The sequence below is a fragment of the Diabrotica virgifera genome, chromosome 3 (genome assembly GCF_917563875.1).
Source record: "Diabrotica virgifera virgifera chromosome 3, PGI_DIABVI_V3a".
In the NCBI taxonomy this organism is placed as follows: Eukaryota; Metazoa; Arthropoda; class Insecta; order Coleoptera; family Chrysomelidae; genus Diabrotica; species Diabrotica virgifera.
In genome coordinates, this window is record NC_065445.1 from 50626815 (window position 1) to 50645647 (window position 18833).

Here is an 18833-nt window from a genome sequence, read left to right on the forward strand (position 1 = left end):
TGTTTGAGATCGTATCTTATAGGATTAGGTTTGTGGATTTTTTTAAATTTCAGACGAAACTTACCGACAAGTGGTTATGGTCTGACTTAATATCTGCACCAGGGTAGTCTTCAATATTAGCCTCCTAAATTGTTGGAAGTTATCGCACCATTTTTTCTTGGTCTGCCAATACTTCTTCGTTAATTTGGTGACTTATTTCGTGCTATTCGTACTATCCTATCCTCTGCCATTCTACTAATGTGTTCGTTCCACTCCTGTTTCCGTTTTGTCACCCATCCATTTATGTCTTCTACATTGCATGATCTTCTTATATTTTCGCTTCTCTCCCTATCCAACAGACTTTTCCCCGATATTCGTCGGAGTATTTTCATCTCTGTTGTTTCTAGTAGTCGTCTCGTTTTAGATGTGTCAGGTCTTGTCTCCACCGTGTATGTTAATATAGGTCTAATTGCTGCTTTATAGATTCTTGCTTTTGTGTCTTGTCTTAGGTGTTTGTTCTTCCAGATTGTGTCATTAAAAGATCCCGCCGCTTTACTTGCTTTTAAGCTTTGTTGTTGTACTTCCTCTTCAACATCTCCGTAACTGGTTATATCTATTCCCAGGTATCTAAACCTTGCTTCCTGCTTTATTATTTTCCCATCAATTTTGATTTTACATCGTAGTGGGTATTTAGATGTTGTCATACATTTGGTTTTTTCTGCTGATATTATCATATTGTATTTCTTGGCTGTTGTATTGAAGATGTGTGTTAATCTTTGGAGATCGTCTTCTCTCTCGGCGATTAATGCTGCGTCGTCTGCATAACATAATATTTGGATTTCTTTGTTCCCAATTCTGTAACCATGACCTTTACGTACTGCTTTTATTATTTCGTTCATTATTATATTAAAGAGCAGTGGGCTTAATGAGTCACCTTGTCTGACTCCGCTTTGTACTGGTATAAACTGCGTTAGTTTTCTATTTATCTTTGCCTGTATTCGATTATGAAAGTAGATGTTTTCCATGGTTTGTATAATATTGATTGGTATGTTTCTTCTATACAGTAAATGTAAGACGTCTTCGACTTGGATGCGATTGAAAGCCTTTGTCAGGTCTATAAAACATAGATATGCATGTTTTATTGTACTCAATGGCCTTTTCTGTGATTCGTCTCAGTACAAATACGGCGTCTACGCAGGATCTTCTGCGCAGAAATAATTACGAGTAAAATATGTACTGTTAATAAGTACTTTCAAATAGCAGTATAAAATCTGACAAAATATTTCTCTAACATCTATCGCAAAATTAATTTGATTTTGATACTGCATACATACGTGATTTTGTGAACGTTTCCTTTTAAAGAAAGTATTTTTGCTTCGCAAGAAAAAAATTGTGCAAAATTTAACCAACATTGGTTCTATATCAAGTCTCAAAGACAGATTTAGTCTTTTGTATGTACAGTACTACATTTTGAACAGCTAATAAAAACCACTGAAGACAGAGAAGAGTTTGCAATTGTAGTAACCAACCTCCATTGAGGAGAGGCCACTTTACGAAGAAAAAGAATAGATCGCAAGTACTATGGAAAACAATCAGGAATGAGTACAGAATCATAACAGATTTCCTTAGTGCGCCAGTTATGGGACACCTGCATACAATGGGACTAAGCTGCAGATTGGGAGTGTGATAATGGGTCTTACCACACTCCCATCAGACCATTTACAGTACTACTAAGGAGAAGAGAAATCGACAGTCGGAGGCGTCGGTTTCTTTATTTACAAAAGAATTGCTAACAGAATTGTTTCAATAAACCAAATCTCAACATGACTGTTCTTAAACATCAAAATAAGCACAAGCTATCAAAACCTAATAAAGATACCTAAACATCATTCAAGTGTATCTACATCACATCCAGAAGAAGAAGTCCAAATATTCTACGATCGAATATCCTGTGCATTCAAGGAGAATCCTCGCAACATCTTAATAATAGGTGGCGATTTCAACGCCAAAATAGGCACTAAGGAAGAACCCTCTGAAATATTAGGAAATTTTGGAAGACACGTCAAAAGAAATGGACAAAACCAACTAATATTCAGGAGTTCGAAAAATATATTGATGATTCATTGAAATACAAAACAACAGCATACATCAATATATTGAACAAACAAATAGTCAACACAATGCAACAGGCTCAAACTAAATATTGTCCAACAAACCAAAAGGAAGTCAACCTACGGCAACTCTTATAGAACGAAGGCGACAAATAATAGAGCAAAATAAAGAAATGAAAGGGTTCTAAAACTGCTGACTTGTGGAATGTTTGAGTTAAATGTTATGTTTATATGGGATTAGCCACATTTAGGCTGTAATGACAATTACATATTTTTACCTAAAATACTTAACAAAAGACTAAGTTTTCAATCTAATAGCACATAAAATAATATTAAAAATATTACTCTACATCCCACCAGACTGAAAACAATGGGAATCTTCTCTGGTTACACCTCCGAGGCTTCTAAAATTTGCAAGCCATAACGGATGCTGAGACTAAAGAAGATGAGGGAAATTTACAATTTATAATTAACGTCCCATCCGCTCAGCGCTGTAAAGTTCCAACGAGAATGGTTCCCTTCGTACTCCAATCAGAGTAAACATGTAAATAAAAAATGAATAACCATTTTCAATTTCGTTGCAACACGAAACTACAGCCGCACTATATTCTAGTTCAATCAGAGAGTGCAGCAAGCACCTCTACCGGTTTCGAAACTCTAGTCTCTCATCAGGAGGCACATATGCTGCTCTCTCTGACCTAACCAGGACAAACCCCGACGTTGCAAATTTTAGAAGCCTCGGAGGTGTAACCAGATAAGGTTCCCATTGTTTTCAATCTTGTGGGATGTAGAGTAATATTTTTAATACTATTTTATGTGCTATTAGATTGAAAACTTAGTCTTTTGCTAGCAGCTGCCATTTGGTTCGATGCAATCCGTAACTGTACGCCGGGGTTTGTCCTGGTTGGGTCAGAGAGAGCAGCATATGTGCCTCCTGATGATAGACTAATAAGTTCCGAAACCAGTAGAGGCGCTTGCTGCACTCTCTGATTGAACTAGAATATAATTCGGCTGTAGTTTCGTGTTGCAACGAAATTGAAAATGGTTATTCATTTTTTTAAATACTTAACGTTTCGGTTTCTATTCCGGAAATGGTTGTCAAAGGATATTAAGAACAATAATTTTTTGATAAAGTGTGTGCAACCACAACCGCCAAATTGTTGTTAATATTGAGGTTGTGTCAAACTCCTGTCAACAGAAGATTGTACTTAGTCTGTGATGCTTATAGGCAACAGCCAGCTCTATGGCTGGAAAGGTATGAGGGTGAATGTTTTTATGCTCTGTGATACATCAAATTCTGATTGTTTTGTATATTTGTGCAATATTCCTGTGTGTTATGTGGTTCCGTGTTTGTAAGGGTTCGTAATAATGAGTTATTGGAGTCGGTTTGCATTGTGTGTTGCATACGTGTAGTAATGATGGTGATGTGTGCTTCACGTTTCACTATCCTCTGTTGGTGGTATGCTTTTGTTGTTCACTTCTTCTTTAAGTCGTGGCAGCCAAAGTCTGCTGCATTCTGCTGATGAATTTGCTACCCATTTTTCTTTATTCAGTAAGATCATCTCTTTTTCGTGTCTGTTTCCTTCATAACTATTGATGCAGCTTTCTACCGTGGTCTGTGTTCATTGTCCCATGCATATTTGCGTACCTATCTGTAATTTGTCAAAATCCCTATTTTTGATATATGTTTCATGTTCTTTGATCCTGACGCTTAGTGGTCGTGCAGTTTCTCACACGTAACATTGTTGCATTCACAAGGTATTTTGTAGATGCAGTTATTTGACCTCTCCTGTATGTTGTTCGGTTTAGTTTTGGACAGCATGGATCTGAGAGTGTTGGTGGTTTTAACTGTTGTTGTTATGTTGTACCTACCTATTATGTATGTTGTTGTTATGTTGTACCTATTATTAAAAAGGATAGGGAACACAATATATAACAGAATTAGACAAAAAGCATTAATGATGAATTGTGAATATTGAATGGAGGAAATTGAGTAATTTTTAAAAGTTCACTGTATATAACAATTCAAAATTACTTATAAATTTTAAGTCAAGTTAGTTGTATTTACCAAAAGGGTAATCGCTTGAAAACTACTTTGAAGTAATGTCGGCGCCTATGGCCATATCGAATTTGAGACGTTCGAGGCAATTTTAAATCTTTCGAGCTCATTGTGTCTTCATAATTAAATTTTCCAATTTCTTTTCCTTTGTTGGCTCGTAATTGGCGGTGTATGATTTCTTTCGGATTTCATTCAACCCCTTATTTATTTGAAGATTGAAAGTTTCAGTTCGATCTTGTTACGATTTGATTATTATTCTATTTTTTATATCTCTATCGTGTGAAAAGAAAACTCGAAGAAATTATATAAAAGGTAAAAGGATGTGGAATTTATTAACATCCAAATTACTATTAACTAGACTATTAAAGATGAAGGTGAAACAATTTTAAATAGTTTGTTTGTTTCGATATTGTTCTGATTTATACATCTTAACAGATGCGTAGTGACTATGCTGCCGTCCTCAATGAAAACGCGGTATCTGCAAAAAAAATTGAAAATCGAGTTTTTGCTATATGTGGTTTCCTTGTGACTTTATTTATGCTTCTGCAATGTCTGAAAGCCGTATCATTTTATTTACTACCAAAATAAACAAATTGGAATATGCCGTATGTGCTAAATTTCAATAGTTGCTTAATTAGAATGCGGTATCTACATTGTACTCAACTAAAAAGCGGTATGTGCTAGCGAGTATCATGTACTTGCTGCGTTTTAATTGAGCACAGCGCATTTACCTCATTTTAACTTAATTATTTTTTCATTTTTTAAACATTACGATTATTTCTATTTTGAACATTTATGACATGTAGGTATTTTTCATATATTATAAACAATTATAAGCTATTTATTTTTCTTGTTTGGTAACTATTCTTTCTTGTCAAAAATCCTATTTCTAAATAAAATGCAGATAAGGCAGTATTTCTGATCCAGTAAGATGTACGCTGCTCAATTAAAACGTGGTATATGACTTTTTATTTACAGCTTTGATAAAAACATGATTTTTTTTAAGAATATATTTTTAAATAATGTTCAACTATCGTTAGAACATGTTTTGCGTTAAAAAGTTGCTGAGAAAAAACTTTGAGAGCCGATTTCTCGGTTTTAAGTTGGCTGCACATACCGCGTTTTATTTGAGGACGGTAGTACAAATGTTGCGTTTCTTTCAGGTATCATATTTATTGCTCTTTTTACGATGTCTTTCATCCACCCCAATTTTGGGTGTCACGTACGTGTTTCATAACCTCGCATTAAAGAGAATAAAATTATTCATCATAATAAAAAGATAAAATGATTTAAAATAAAAAAGATTTATGAGTGGTACAGCTGTTCCTCGCAATAATGGTTTCAACTCCACAAAATCACAAAATGAGTGAAAGAATATTTAGGGAAATGCTGCTAAGACGCTAGATGACTCTTGTCTTTCCGGTAGGTTGGAGCGCGCTCGACCAATCGAATTGAACCAAATTGACGAATATTACCTGCCAAAGCGGATTCTACAAATTCGTCTTTTTTGGCATCATAAACCTGGATGGGTCTTTGCATGTCTGGCTATGTCTTTCCATTCAGATCTCTCTTGTGCCCTTCTTATACATTGTCTTATGTTCATGGTTTTCAGGTTGTCTTTCACGTCATTCAACCATCTCGTTTTGGGTCCTCCTTTTTTTCGCCTTCCTATCGGCTTCCATTGTAATATTTTCTTTGTTGTTTTTGCATCTTCTTGTCTCTGAACATTTCCCAGTAATGAGAGTCTTTTACTTTTCACAAAAATCTTCTCCTGATTCTCTATATGCCGTCTTCCTCGTGCACTGGGCCATATACTTTTCTCAGTATCTTTCTCTCGAATGTCCAGAGTTGGGCTTCATCGTTTTTCGTCATTACCCAGGTTCCACAATCATAGGCTATTACAGGTGTAATCAATGTTCTGTAGATTAATCATTCTGCCAATCGAGTGTTTTATTTTTCGTGCTAGAGCTAAAAGTTTTTGCCAGGAAATTTAATTTACGGGAGATGTTCCGTACAGTTTATAACGAACGATCGTTGGAGAAAACGATTCGATTCATTTCACTCAAATTCGATTCTCAGTTTGAACGTTACAACTCGGAAATACTTTTATAATATTTCCAGCAGAACTCAGGCACAAAGCGTTCAATTTTTAGATAATTTTAGAGAACAGTAGTCAGTACGTTCAAGATGTACTATTTCAAGAGAATTTTTAGCAAAGTAATTACCAAACAAATCCGGTAAATATTGCATTTTTTTTTCAATTTTATCGCGATTTTGATAGGTGTTTATATATTCCATATGTTTAAATCGCCATGGCTTGAAATCTGCGCTAACTTGATTCTTTAACGCTTTAACCTTTTATTCGCTTTTAATATCTTTAAGAACGTTTTCAATTTGACGCTGTTTAAGGGTATGGTTTAAAATGATGGCTGCTTGCGGGTCGTTAAAAAATCAGGTAAGAACCGCATGTGGTCTATGGTCGAGCTCTGCGCTCCTCTGATACAAACAACGCTAACAAAATTAAAAATAACTATTTATATGGGAAATAAGCCACAATTGTGGCATAAAAATGCCACAAGGAAATAGCTTCAGAACAACAAAATTAAGGTTAAATGTGTAGTATATAATATAGCAGGCTAGGAAATCGGCTAGCTAGAAAATTTAAACCAAATATAACAAAATTCAGTTTGGAACATTGTGTGAATACCAAGTCTTCTCGGATATCAAGAGAACCGTAATCTAGTCCAGACAAATTAATATATTTTTTACCAACAAAAATGAGATGTTTTAACCAAATAATGTTTCAAATATGATGTGCACAATAATTTTGAATTCGGTTCCGCTAATGAACTTGCTTTTTTGTCCTTAAAAGTAGAAAAAAAGTTTAATTTCTCTTGCTTAATATTTATCGTCTAATTATTATAACTGTACTAATGTGCAAGTCTTTACTGCGGGTTCAAAAATGACTAATTAACAATAATTAATGGGATGTTAAAATACCGACAACTAATTATATTTAAAGCAGCTACTTGAATTTTATAAACATTTATACCAAACATTGATACCGCCACTTTGTGGCGCATTCTGACCGATTTCCGTTTCTACTATAAATTACCAATTACTTATAATATTCAATATTTTTTTATTAAAATAAAAGTGCTGATTCAAATTTAATTTAATTCAAATAAAAGAACAATATCATAACCTTTTTTTTTTGTTTTAGGAAAAAATCGTCAAATCGTGTATTCAATTACTTCTGGAAATGAAGAAGACGAATTCGAAATCTTACAAAATGGCTCTATCGTAACGAGGAAATTGTTGGATAGAGAATCACAAGCTGTTTATAATTTGGTGGTAACGGCAACTGATCAAGCTGTCGCTCCGGAAAGAAGACTGTCATCTACTGTACAGGTGAGTTTTTCTACAGTAATAATAATTTTCCGGTTTTTCTGAAAGTTGTATCATACCTCGAAGATAAAACATGATTTTTTTGTTTAATAGCACTTTTACTTTCCAAATTGGAAAAAAATATAGTTTATAAACAGTTTAAAAATAAAACTATTAAACTAAAAGTCAAAGAATTCGGCATAGTCTTTTTCATGAGCATTTTTCAGTGCGTCACAGTTTTTCGATTTCTTTCTAACGCATTAAATTTTATTTGACAGAAAAAAAGTCATATTTGTGATTACAGACATCTATAACATTTATTCTAGTTATTCTAGTTGTCGGTAAATGGCGCTATAATCGAAAAAAAATTATTTACGAATTATATAATATATCTACGAATATAATCTGTACAATTTATAAGACTGTACAAATCAAAGAAAATAACATTTTATAAATAGGGCTTTTCATCGATTGTCATTTGTTTCGAGCTTCTGTCATGTGTCACATAATATTAATATATCTACGCCATACGTCTTTGGTTTGTATCACTGTTATATACCAATAACGTATGACGTAGATATATTAATATTATGTGACACATGACAGAAGCTCGAAACAAATGACTATGAATGAAAAGCCCTATGCAATAAACACAATTGATTTATTTTTATGCCAAATTACAAATAATAAAATGTGACAACTGTCAGATTTAACTAAAATGTCATGTTAGAATAAATGTCATAAATGTGTATTATCACGGACTTACCTTTCTTTCTATCATTTGTGACGCACTGAAAAATGCTCATGAAAAGGACTCTATACGTCACAGACTTAATGACATCATAACCCACCAGTACAAACTTGACGGCAAACAAATTCAACACATTTTTCCTCATATATAAGTTTTTTCGTTACGTCAAGTTTAACAGGAAAGCGCTGTTGCCAAATAAAAAAAATATGTGTTTATCACAGCAGCTACCGGCAACATTGTTTCTCTTTGTCTTTAAGAGTTTGAAACTAAGATAAATATCTGTAAATTACGAATCTAATCGACCAATCAACGATAAGGAAGGGAAAGTGAAGTTATTTTAAAAATAAACTGTCGTTAAAATATAAACTAAATAAAGAAAATATAATTTGAAAATAATAACTTGACATTATATTTTTAATCTCCAATATTATGACAGACGTCAGTTGTTACCATTACCATCTCACCAAATATAATAATGACGTTATATATACTCTTCACTACTTCTAGACTTCTAGCCAATGAAATGCTTGCTGTAATAGGGGCATGTCAAGAAAATCTGAGTATTCCCTATACAGGGTGTTTCATTGGGAAACGGAAATGCTTGAATGGTGAATAGAGGTCACTGAGGCGGTTGTAGATATACCAAATTTATTGCCTCACCGATTTTTATAACCGATTTACAGGGTGTTCTATCAATTTTGCCCATTTCTTTCTGGACCCATAACTTAAGAACCACCCTGTATGTTTTTTTGATATTTGGTACACATATGTCTCATTTACAACACAACCCATACAACTACTAATCACAAAAATATCCAGATCCGGACTAAAAAAATTATAAATTCTTTGTGACCTTGAAACAACACCCTGTATATTGAAATTTTTAAAATCCGTTTGCATATTTGAAAAGTGTACAAGAAACTAAGTTTAATAAGTTTAACGGCTCGCTTAAATTTTTCGGCCAGACAATTTAGTGTCTTTTATTTTGAAATCATATGTAAGTTTTTAAGAACTCTTAGATTAAAAAGCAGGTATTATTAACTTTTAATAATAAATTATTAAATTTAATGAACAAATACTTATTTTAAAATAAATTAATACTGATTTACTACATTGGAATGACCCACATACTAATCATAACAAAAATCCAGGTCCGGAAAACCCCAAAAAATTTAAAGTAATAGTGACCATGAAAAAACACCCTGTATATTGAAATTTTTAAGTCCGTTTCAACATTTAAAAACAGCACAAAAAACTACGTTTCATGGTTCGCTCCGATTTTTTGCGTAGACAATTTAATGACTTTAATTTTGAAATTATGGCGAAATTTTTAAGAACTCTGAGAGCTCTAACAAAAATTTCGATATAATTTCAAAAGTAATTTCATTAAATTGTCTGCGCAAAAATTAAAGCGAGCCATTAAACTTGGTTTTTATGCCCTTTTCACATGTTTAAACGGGTTTTGAAAATTTCAATATACAGGGTGTTTCTTCAAGGTGACTATTACCTTATATTTTTTTGTTAATCCGGACCTGGATTTTTCTTGTGATTAGTAAATGGGTCGTTCCAATGTAGTAAATGATTACTAGGTCGTTTAATTACGTTTAAAATGAGTATTTAGTCATTATCTATCTATCTATCTATCTATCAGCGAGGTTCCTACAGCCTCTGCCGCTTCTCGCATTTCGACCGCCATCGTTTTCTGTCCATCCATTCGTCTTCTTTGATGGCTGTATCTTTCATGATGTGCCGTACATTTTCTTCCCAGGCAACTGAAGGTCTTCCCCTTCTTCTTCTTTGGTGTGGTATGTAATTTAAAGCTTTCTTTGGCCATCTATCTTCATTCATTCGTTTCACGTGACCATACCACACTAGTTGTCTAGTTTCAATTTTATCTACACTGGAATATACAGTATGTGTCCTCCTTCTAATATCTTCATTCCTGATGTGATCTTTTTTAGATATACCACACGCTCTCCTTAGATAATCCATTTCTACTACTTCTATTCTTTTCCTATCTTTTTTTGTCATCTGCCAAACTTCTGCCCCATAAGTCATAATAGGCTCTACCAAGGTACGATAGATTGTCAATTTCGTTTCTTGCCTTATATCTTTAGACCACAGTAGAGAGCTCAGAATGTTTACCGCTTTTTTGCTCTGCTGCGTTCTCTTTTCGATGTCTCTTTTGGTAGTGCCTTCTTTAGATATTATAGATCCGAGATATTTATATTCATTACATATTTTCGTGGTTCTAATTTCTAACTCTGGATCTTCTTCATCATCCCCTATTTTAAGATACTCTGTCTTTGACATATTCATATTGAGGCCCCATTTTTCATATTCTTTCTTTAGTTTTCTAAACATGTAGTCCATGTCTTCCTCATCATTCGCTACGACTACCTGATCATCTGCAAAAAACAAAGTTGTTAGACATTTACCACTGCCTATGTCTATTCCCATTCCGGATACTTGTTTCCTCCACTGCTCTAGCGATGATTGAATATATATTTTAAATAAAGTCGGAGACAGACAACATCCTTGTTTAAGCCCCTTTGATATAGGGAATGATTCAGATATAAAGTTTCCTTCTTTAACGACACTTCTTGCATGTTTGTATATATTTGCGATAGCATCCACATACTCTCTACTGAGACCTACCTTCGTCAATGTTTGAAACAGTTTTTTCAAAGGTACCGTATCGTATGCCTTCTCCAAATCTACAAACAATAGGTGGGTAGATAGATTCCTTGCCTTCCGTTTTTCTATTACCTGCTGTAGAACGAATATATTATCAGTGCACGATCTTCCTGCACGAAATCCACTTTGTTCTTCCATGTCTTCGTATTTTGATTCTATTCTTTTCTTTATTATTCGACCGTACAACCTCCCTACTGAGCTGGTAACAGTTATTCCTCTATAATTAGAGCATATGCGTTTATCCCCTTTCTTGAATACTGAGCTGATGTATCCAACATTCCAATCATCAGGGATATTTTGTCCTTTTAAGCATTTATTAAATAGTTGAACCAACATCTCATGTAATATGTTTGGTCCGTACTTTACCAACTCAATTGGGATGTCTCCAGGTCCTGCTGCTTTACCGTTTTTAGATCTTTTGAGGGCTTCGCTTAACTATCCGGTTGTTATCTCAACTATTTGTGTATGTTCGGCTAATTCTTCCATTTCGATCTCTTGGAATTTACATCTATCTTCTGTCAGTAAAATCTCATAATGGTGTTTCCACTGTTTAAGATCTATTAACTTTATGTTAGATTTTTCCTTTCCTTCCCTCTGGAGAGACTTTATTACCTTCCACGCTTGCCCAACTCTTGTTCCACCCATATACCTATCTACTTCTGCGCATTTTCGGTCCCACATCTCATTTTTACTTTTCACTACTTCTCTTTTTACATCTCGATTTAATGCTGCATATCTCTTGTGATCTTCCTCCTTTCTTGTTGACATCCATTTCTGATAAGCAGTTTTCTTCTTGTTTACTAACGTTTGCATATTCTCCGACCACCATTCTGTATTTTTATTTCATGTTTGTATTTATACCCCAAAGCTTCACTTGCAGCCTCATGAATGTATTTTTTAATTTGCTGGTATAATTCTTCCGCTGTTATATTTTCTCGTCCCACATTTTGTAATTTTGTGGCCAGTCGTAATTTATATAGAAATTTCGTTGAGTCTTCTTTCAAGCTTTCTAGGTTATATTTATGAGATCTTACTTCTTGTCCCTTTTCTATATTCTGTACCTGAGTATTATTGTTTTTGCGATAGTTAACTATCACGTTGGCCATAAGTAAACGATGATCGGATCCACATTCTGATCCACGGTATACCCTTACGTCAGTGGTTTTCAGCTGGGAAGTTTGACGTTGAATTACATAGTCGATTATCGAGCGCAGATTCCTAGTAGGTTGTATCCATGTAAATTTGTGGATGTCTCTATGTTGAAAAAATCCATTCATAATCTTGAGAGACATTGTTTCACAAAAATCTCTAAGACGCATTCCGTTGTCATTAGTTATTTGTTCCCCATATCTTCTTACGACTCTATTATTTTCTTCTCTACCTACTCTGCCGTTTAAATCTCCTAGTACATAGATTTCACAGTTATCTTTAACTTGAGAGATTATTTCATTCATCTTGTCGTAGAAATCGTCTTTACTTTTTGGATCTGCATCTTCATTTGGGGCATACACTCCGACAATTACGATATTGTGCCCATTCTTTGTCATGTCCAGCATCAGCAGTTGTTCATTTACTTCAGTCCACGATTTAATATTATTTTTAAGATTTTTTCGAATAGCAATAGAGACTCCTCTCTTAGCTCTGTTATCTTTGCTCACTCCACTGAAGATATGTATATACTCTCCTATCTCTTCATTTCCTTTTCCCTTTTTCTTGGTTTCGGTAAGAACACATACATCTATTTTTCTTTCCGCTAATTCTTTGAATACTTTTGCTTGTTTGGTTTTAAGTCCTTGCACATTCCATGTAGCCAATATCATTTTCCTTTTCCGTTGCATTAGTCGTCTTTGTTTTGATCCGTCCGCATTCCGAGGCGTTTTGTCGAAATTTGTAGCATTTATTTCTTTTGACAAGGGAAGAGTTGCTAGCCCATCGCCTCAACCCTCCTCCTTTATCCGGGCTTGGGACCGGCACCGGCATTTACTGAGCTACTCAATCCACCCAGCACTTACCGGAGGCGGAGTAAGTCATTAACTTATTATTAAAAGTTACTAATACCAGTAATACCTGATTTTTAATGAGTTATAAAAAATTTCAATACATTTAATTTCAAAATTGAAGTTATTAAATTTTGTGTGCAAAAAATTAAAGCGAACAATTACTTTATGTTTTTTTGTTAATCCGGACCTGGATTTTTCTTGTGATTAGTAAATGGGCCGTTCTAATGTAGTAAATAAGTATTGATTGTTTTTAAAATGAGTATTTGTTCATTAACTTTAATAATTTATTATTAAAAGTTAATAATACCTGCTTTTTACTCTAAGAGTTCTTTAAAACTTCAATATAATTTCAAAATTAATGTCATTAAATTGTCTGCTCTGCAAAAATAGTTTTTTGTGCTCTTTTCAAAATATGTAAACGGATTTTAAAAATTTCAATATACAGGGTGTTGTTTCAAGGTCACAAAGAATTTATAATTTTTTTTAGTCCGGACCTGGATTTTTCTTGTGATTAGTAGTTCGGTGATTTGTGTTTTAAATAAGACATATGTGTACCAAATATCAAAAAAATATACAGGGTAGTTCTAAAGTTATTGGTCCAGAAAGAAATGGGCAAAATCGATAAAACATCCTGTAAATCGGTTATAAAAATCAGTAAGGCAATAAATGTGGTATATCCAGAACCGCCTCAGTGACCTCTATTCACCATGCAAGTATTTCCGTTTCCCTATTAAACACCCTGTATGTTTTTTTCAAATTTAAAATATGCCAACAAGGGGAAAATTGCGTGTGAGCCTTATTGTTTGACTTCGACCATACATTTATGATTATAATTTTTAGTAAATAGATACAGGGTGTTAGTAAATAAGTATGACAAACTTTAAGGGGTAATTCTACATGAAAAAATAATGACAGTTTTCTCGATAAATGTATGTCCGCAAATGTTTCGTTTTCGATATACGGGGTATTGAAATTTTTATTTCAAACCCCCAATTTATTATTGCCCTAACACCGGTTGAGCTATAAAAATGAAATTTGGTATGTTTTAAGAGGTAGTTATTTTTTGACTTTTTTATTGTTTAATGTGTAACACGTGCTCCCCTTATTTATAAGTTTTAAAAGCAACTACCGAGTTACAGGTGCACAGGTGAGGCGCCGCGCGCCCCTTCTTTTACACAGACGAATTTTAGCCCGTATAGGTAACGTTAGAAATACAGCTATAGTTTCGTTTCTATTTCGAATTACTTAGGACAGTATTTCTGTGATACTAGGAAATGTTTTTAGAAATAAAAGTCCCCTTAAACCTTTTAATCTTTTAGTTAAATCATAAATTAGTTCTGTTTAAATATACTTAAATCTAGTGAGAACACCTGTTAGAAAGATATATTTTATTTCCAGGTTACAATTCTTCTGAAGGACGTCAACGATATGGCTCCCGAATTCATCACCCCCAACGAAACGTCCGTCGCGGAGAACATCCCCATCAACACCGTCGTCATGGCAATCAAGGCAGTCGATAAAGACGAGGGAAGAAACGGCTACATCGAGTACTCCCTCTCGAATGATCCCGTAACCAATGGGGTTTTCTCCCTGGGTCCTGTGGACGGATTGCTGCGCGTTGGAGGAAAAATCGACAGGGAAATGACGAGCAACTATACGCTAGTAGTAACAGCGAGAGATAGAGGGGATCCTCCGAAGATGACCAATATGAAACTATTCGTCAAAGTATTGGACGAGAACGATAACAGTCCTATTTTCGATCCTAAACAATATAGCGCATCCATATCAGAAAACGCTTCCATTGGCGCGAGTGTCCTACAGGTTAGTAAAGTTTTTACATTTTTTTTATCTCATTTCCATGTTAATTTAATTTCCCTTGGTGCTCGTTTGCTTTTATTTAGATTTACATAAATTATTTTATATATTTCTACGCAAGACATGAATATAGAATATTTCTATATTATACGATACAGGATGGATAAAAGAAAATTGAGAGATTAACTCTTCTGTTTCTTTTTATGCCTTGTGCTAGCTACATGTTGGTGGTGCGTACTCTTCAAACCATTGATAGAGCGCCGTTTTCGGCTGTTCGAAATATTTATTCGGTTACGTCTTTGATGTTACACCAGTCCCTTAAGTTTCTTAACCAGAAATAGGTACTATTTTCTTCCACGGCCAAGGCGCCCATGAACCTTTCATTAAAAAATGCATTTGATAATTAAGTTTTTACTTCCTCTAAGGATATAATAATATGCCCAAGGTATGAATTTTTTCTTTCCTTGGTGTTGGGTAGTTCTTGTTCGCAACCGTCAGTTCTTGAAATTTCTTCGTTTGTGGCATGTGCTGTCCAAGGCACTCCTAAGAGTCCCCGTAAAGTTCTTATTTCAAATTCTTCCATTTCATACAGCGTTTTAATCTTAAAATAGATAACAAGCCTCTTAACCATAAAGTAAAATGGGCCATATGTAGTACTTTACAAGGCTAGGTCTGTTCTTGCATAATTGATTCTATGTTCAACTTCTTCATCGGAGTCCAATTTTTACCTCGTTACCCAGATATGTAAATATTGATCTCCATCGATACAGTATTTCTATCAAATTTTGTATCCATCCCAAGGTGGTATTGATTAAGGGTTATCGGAACTGTTAAATAGCATAAATTTGGTATGCTAATATATCTGTTTATTTGGCATATACAGTACGTAAATCGTTCTGCTGGACATAGGGAATTTACATAGAGATCATTGTCTCAACTGCGTTAACTTGTGTTAGTTGAAACTTCTGTTCGAGTACGAGTTTCTGGTGCAATAGAGCTGTTAGAACGAACAGAATGAGTGATTTTGAAGGCAGTCCATAAATAAATTAAAAACAAAGATTATGACTGATGAATTAATAATTTTACTTTAATTTTTAAAATATCTTTTATTTAAAAATTAATTTCCAAATTAAACACACAGTTTTCCCATTAGGTCAAAAATAGTTCTACTACAATGTCATGTTTTGACGTTTATTTGTGTCACCCAAAATTAATTGTCAATTTTGAGGTTAATGCCCCGTAATGCTAACAACTATATTATGTCATTGAGATAGCGAAGTTGCCACAGTTAGTATCTTTATATAATAGGGCTTTTCATTCACAGTCATTTGTTTCGAGCTTCTGTCATGTGTCACATAATATTAATATATCTACGTCATACGTTATTGGCGTACGTAGAGGGGATATTTACAAATTCGGGAGCGCCAGTAGTGGCAAGTCTGTAAACGTTTACCGGAAATTTGACATAAATGTCAAAGTGATTAATTTAAAATTAAAATTAAAAACATTAATTATAAAAAATATTAGTTGGTCAAAGCTGTGGTATTTACCCTGCAGGGCAGGGTATGGTGCTGATAGAAAAGGCATTCAGGCATCAAATATCCAAAAATCTTTTCAGGCCATAATAATGAAAAGACCTTCTCCAAACGCAGTAAAAACTTATACTGAAATGATGGCATCTCCTGAGGTAAAATGTTCCGGAAGTAAAATGAGCCTCCGTTCGGATCTCCGGGTGAGGACTATCTCAGGGGGAACACCATTGCAGGTTAGAAAAATCAGGATAGGGTCTTGGAATCTTGGTAGTCTTACAGGTAAGAGTCTGGAGTTAGTGGATGCGCTCAAACGAAGAAGAGTTCAAATTGCTTGTATTCAAGAAACTAGGTGGAAAGGACAAAGGGCGAAAGAAATAGGTGAAGGATACAAATTGTGGTATGTAGGGAGTAGTAACACTAGAAATGGAGTTGGTATAATTGCTGATAGTGAAATGAAAGGTAACGTAGTAGAAGTTGTAAGAACGAGTGATAGAATGATGTCAGTGAAATTTGTAATTGATAAAGAGGTATTGAATGTTGTTTGTGTGTATGCTCCCCAAACAGGTCTGGGTGAGAATGAAAGAAGAGCTTTCTATGATCAATTAGGAGACGTACTGAGTGATATTCCAGCAGAGGAGAAAGTTATAATAGGAGGTGATTTCAATGCACATGTGGGCCAAACCAAGACAGGATATGAAACAATACATGGGGGATTAGGCTTTGGAACTAGAAATGAAGCTGGAGATGACATGCTTGAATTAGCAACAGCATTGGATATGGCGATTGTTAACACATTCTTTAAAAAGAGAGAAACTCAACTTATTACCTACAAAAGTGGACAACATCAATCCCAAATAGACTACTTCATGATAAGGAAAGAAGACATACGTGAATGCAAGGACTGCAAGGTAATAGTGAGTGAGACAGTAAGCCAACAACATAAGCTGCTTGTTCTGGACATCGAAGTAAAAAGCGAAACTAAACAAAAATATCGGAGAGGACCACAAAAAATCAAATGGTGGCTGCTGAAAGATGAGAAAGAAGGTCTATTCAGGAGAAGAATAGTAGAAAAAATATGTTGGAACATGAAAGGAAGCCCTAATAAAATTTGGAGAAAAATGGCCAGTAGTATTAGAGAGACTGCTATTGAAATACTTGGGAAAACGTCAGGAAAAAAGTTTGAGGATAAAGAGACTTGGTGGTGGTCAAACGAAGTACAAGGAAAAATAAAAGAGAAGAGAAAATTATATAAAAAGTGGCAAGAAACCAGATCCGACACAGATCTTCAAAACTATATGGTGGCGAAAAAGGAAGCGAAAGTAGCAGTAGCAAAAGCCAAAGCAGAAGCGTATTCAAACCTATATGATCAACTTGATACCAGGGAAGGCGAAACGAAGATATATAAAATAGCCAAACAGAGAGCAAGGAAAGCAAAAGATTTTAATCAGATTAGATGTATCCGAGATGAAAATAATAAAATACTAGTTCACGAAAGGGAAGTCAAAAAGAGATGGAGAAAGTACTTTGACAGCTTATTAAATGAAGAATTTGACAGACAGCCTGTAGAGTCAACGGAGACAGTAGCAGCAATGGTCACCAAAATAACCAACGAGGAAGTGGCTCAAGCGCTTCAAAAAATAAAGAAAGGAAAAGCGGTAGGACCAGATGATATTCCTGGGGAAGTATGGAGAGCATTGGGAGAGACAGGAACAAGGTGGCTAGCAGGTCTATTTAATAGAATTATGGAAGTCGGACAAATGCCAGACGAATGGAGAAGCAGTATACTGGTACCTGTTTACAAAAACAAGGGAGATATACAACAATGTACAAACTACAGGGCTATAAAACTGCTTAGCCACACCATGAAAATATGGGAAAGAGTAATTGACAGACGGATACGTGAAGAGACCGAAATATCCGAGAATCAATTTGGCTTTATGCAGGGTAGATCAACAACAGATGCAATTTTCATTATAAGGCAGTTGATGGAAAAATACAGGAGTAAAGAAACAAACGCTCATATGGTATTCATTGATCTTGAGAAAGCATATGATAGAGTTCCTCGAGAGATTCTGTGGTGGGCACTCAATAAGAAAGGAGTCCCTGGTGAATATGTAAAGATTGTGAGGGATATGTATGAGGGAGTAACGACTAGTGTTAGGACAGGTGTGGGAGAGACTGATAAATTTCATGTGAAAGTAGGATTGCACCAAGGCTCTGTGCTTAGTCCGTATTTATTCTCATTAGTTTTGGACCAGATAACAGCGAAACTACAGGGTAACATTCCATGGTGCTTAATGTATGCTGATAATGTCGTGTTAGTAGGAAATAGTGAAAGAGACTTAGAACAAAAACTGGAACAGTGGAGACAAGCTCTGGAGGAAAAAGGTTTAAAACTTAGTAGGACAAAAACAGAGTATTTGGAATGTTCATTTAAAGATGGAGCTACTACAAATAAAATGGTATCTTTGGATGGTGAAATGATTGTGAAAAGCAATAGTT

At 34.7% G+C, this 18833-nt stretch overlaps 1 protein-coding gene across 1 annotated transcript in view; it reads left to right on the top strand.

The window, feature by feature from the left end:
• The window catches only part of LOC114342329 (cadherin-related tumor suppressor), a 509267-nt gene that overhangs the window by 428819 nt on the left and 61615 nt on the right, over window positions 1-18833 (top strand). The window contains exons 7-8 of the mRNA XM_050647448.1: window positions 7373-7560; window positions 14383-14805. Of these exons, the coding sequence (XP_050503405.1) occupies window positions 7373-7560; window positions 14383-14805 (611 nt within the window). The remainder of the gene's footprint in view (window positions 1-7372; window positions 7561-14382; window positions 14806-18833) is intronic.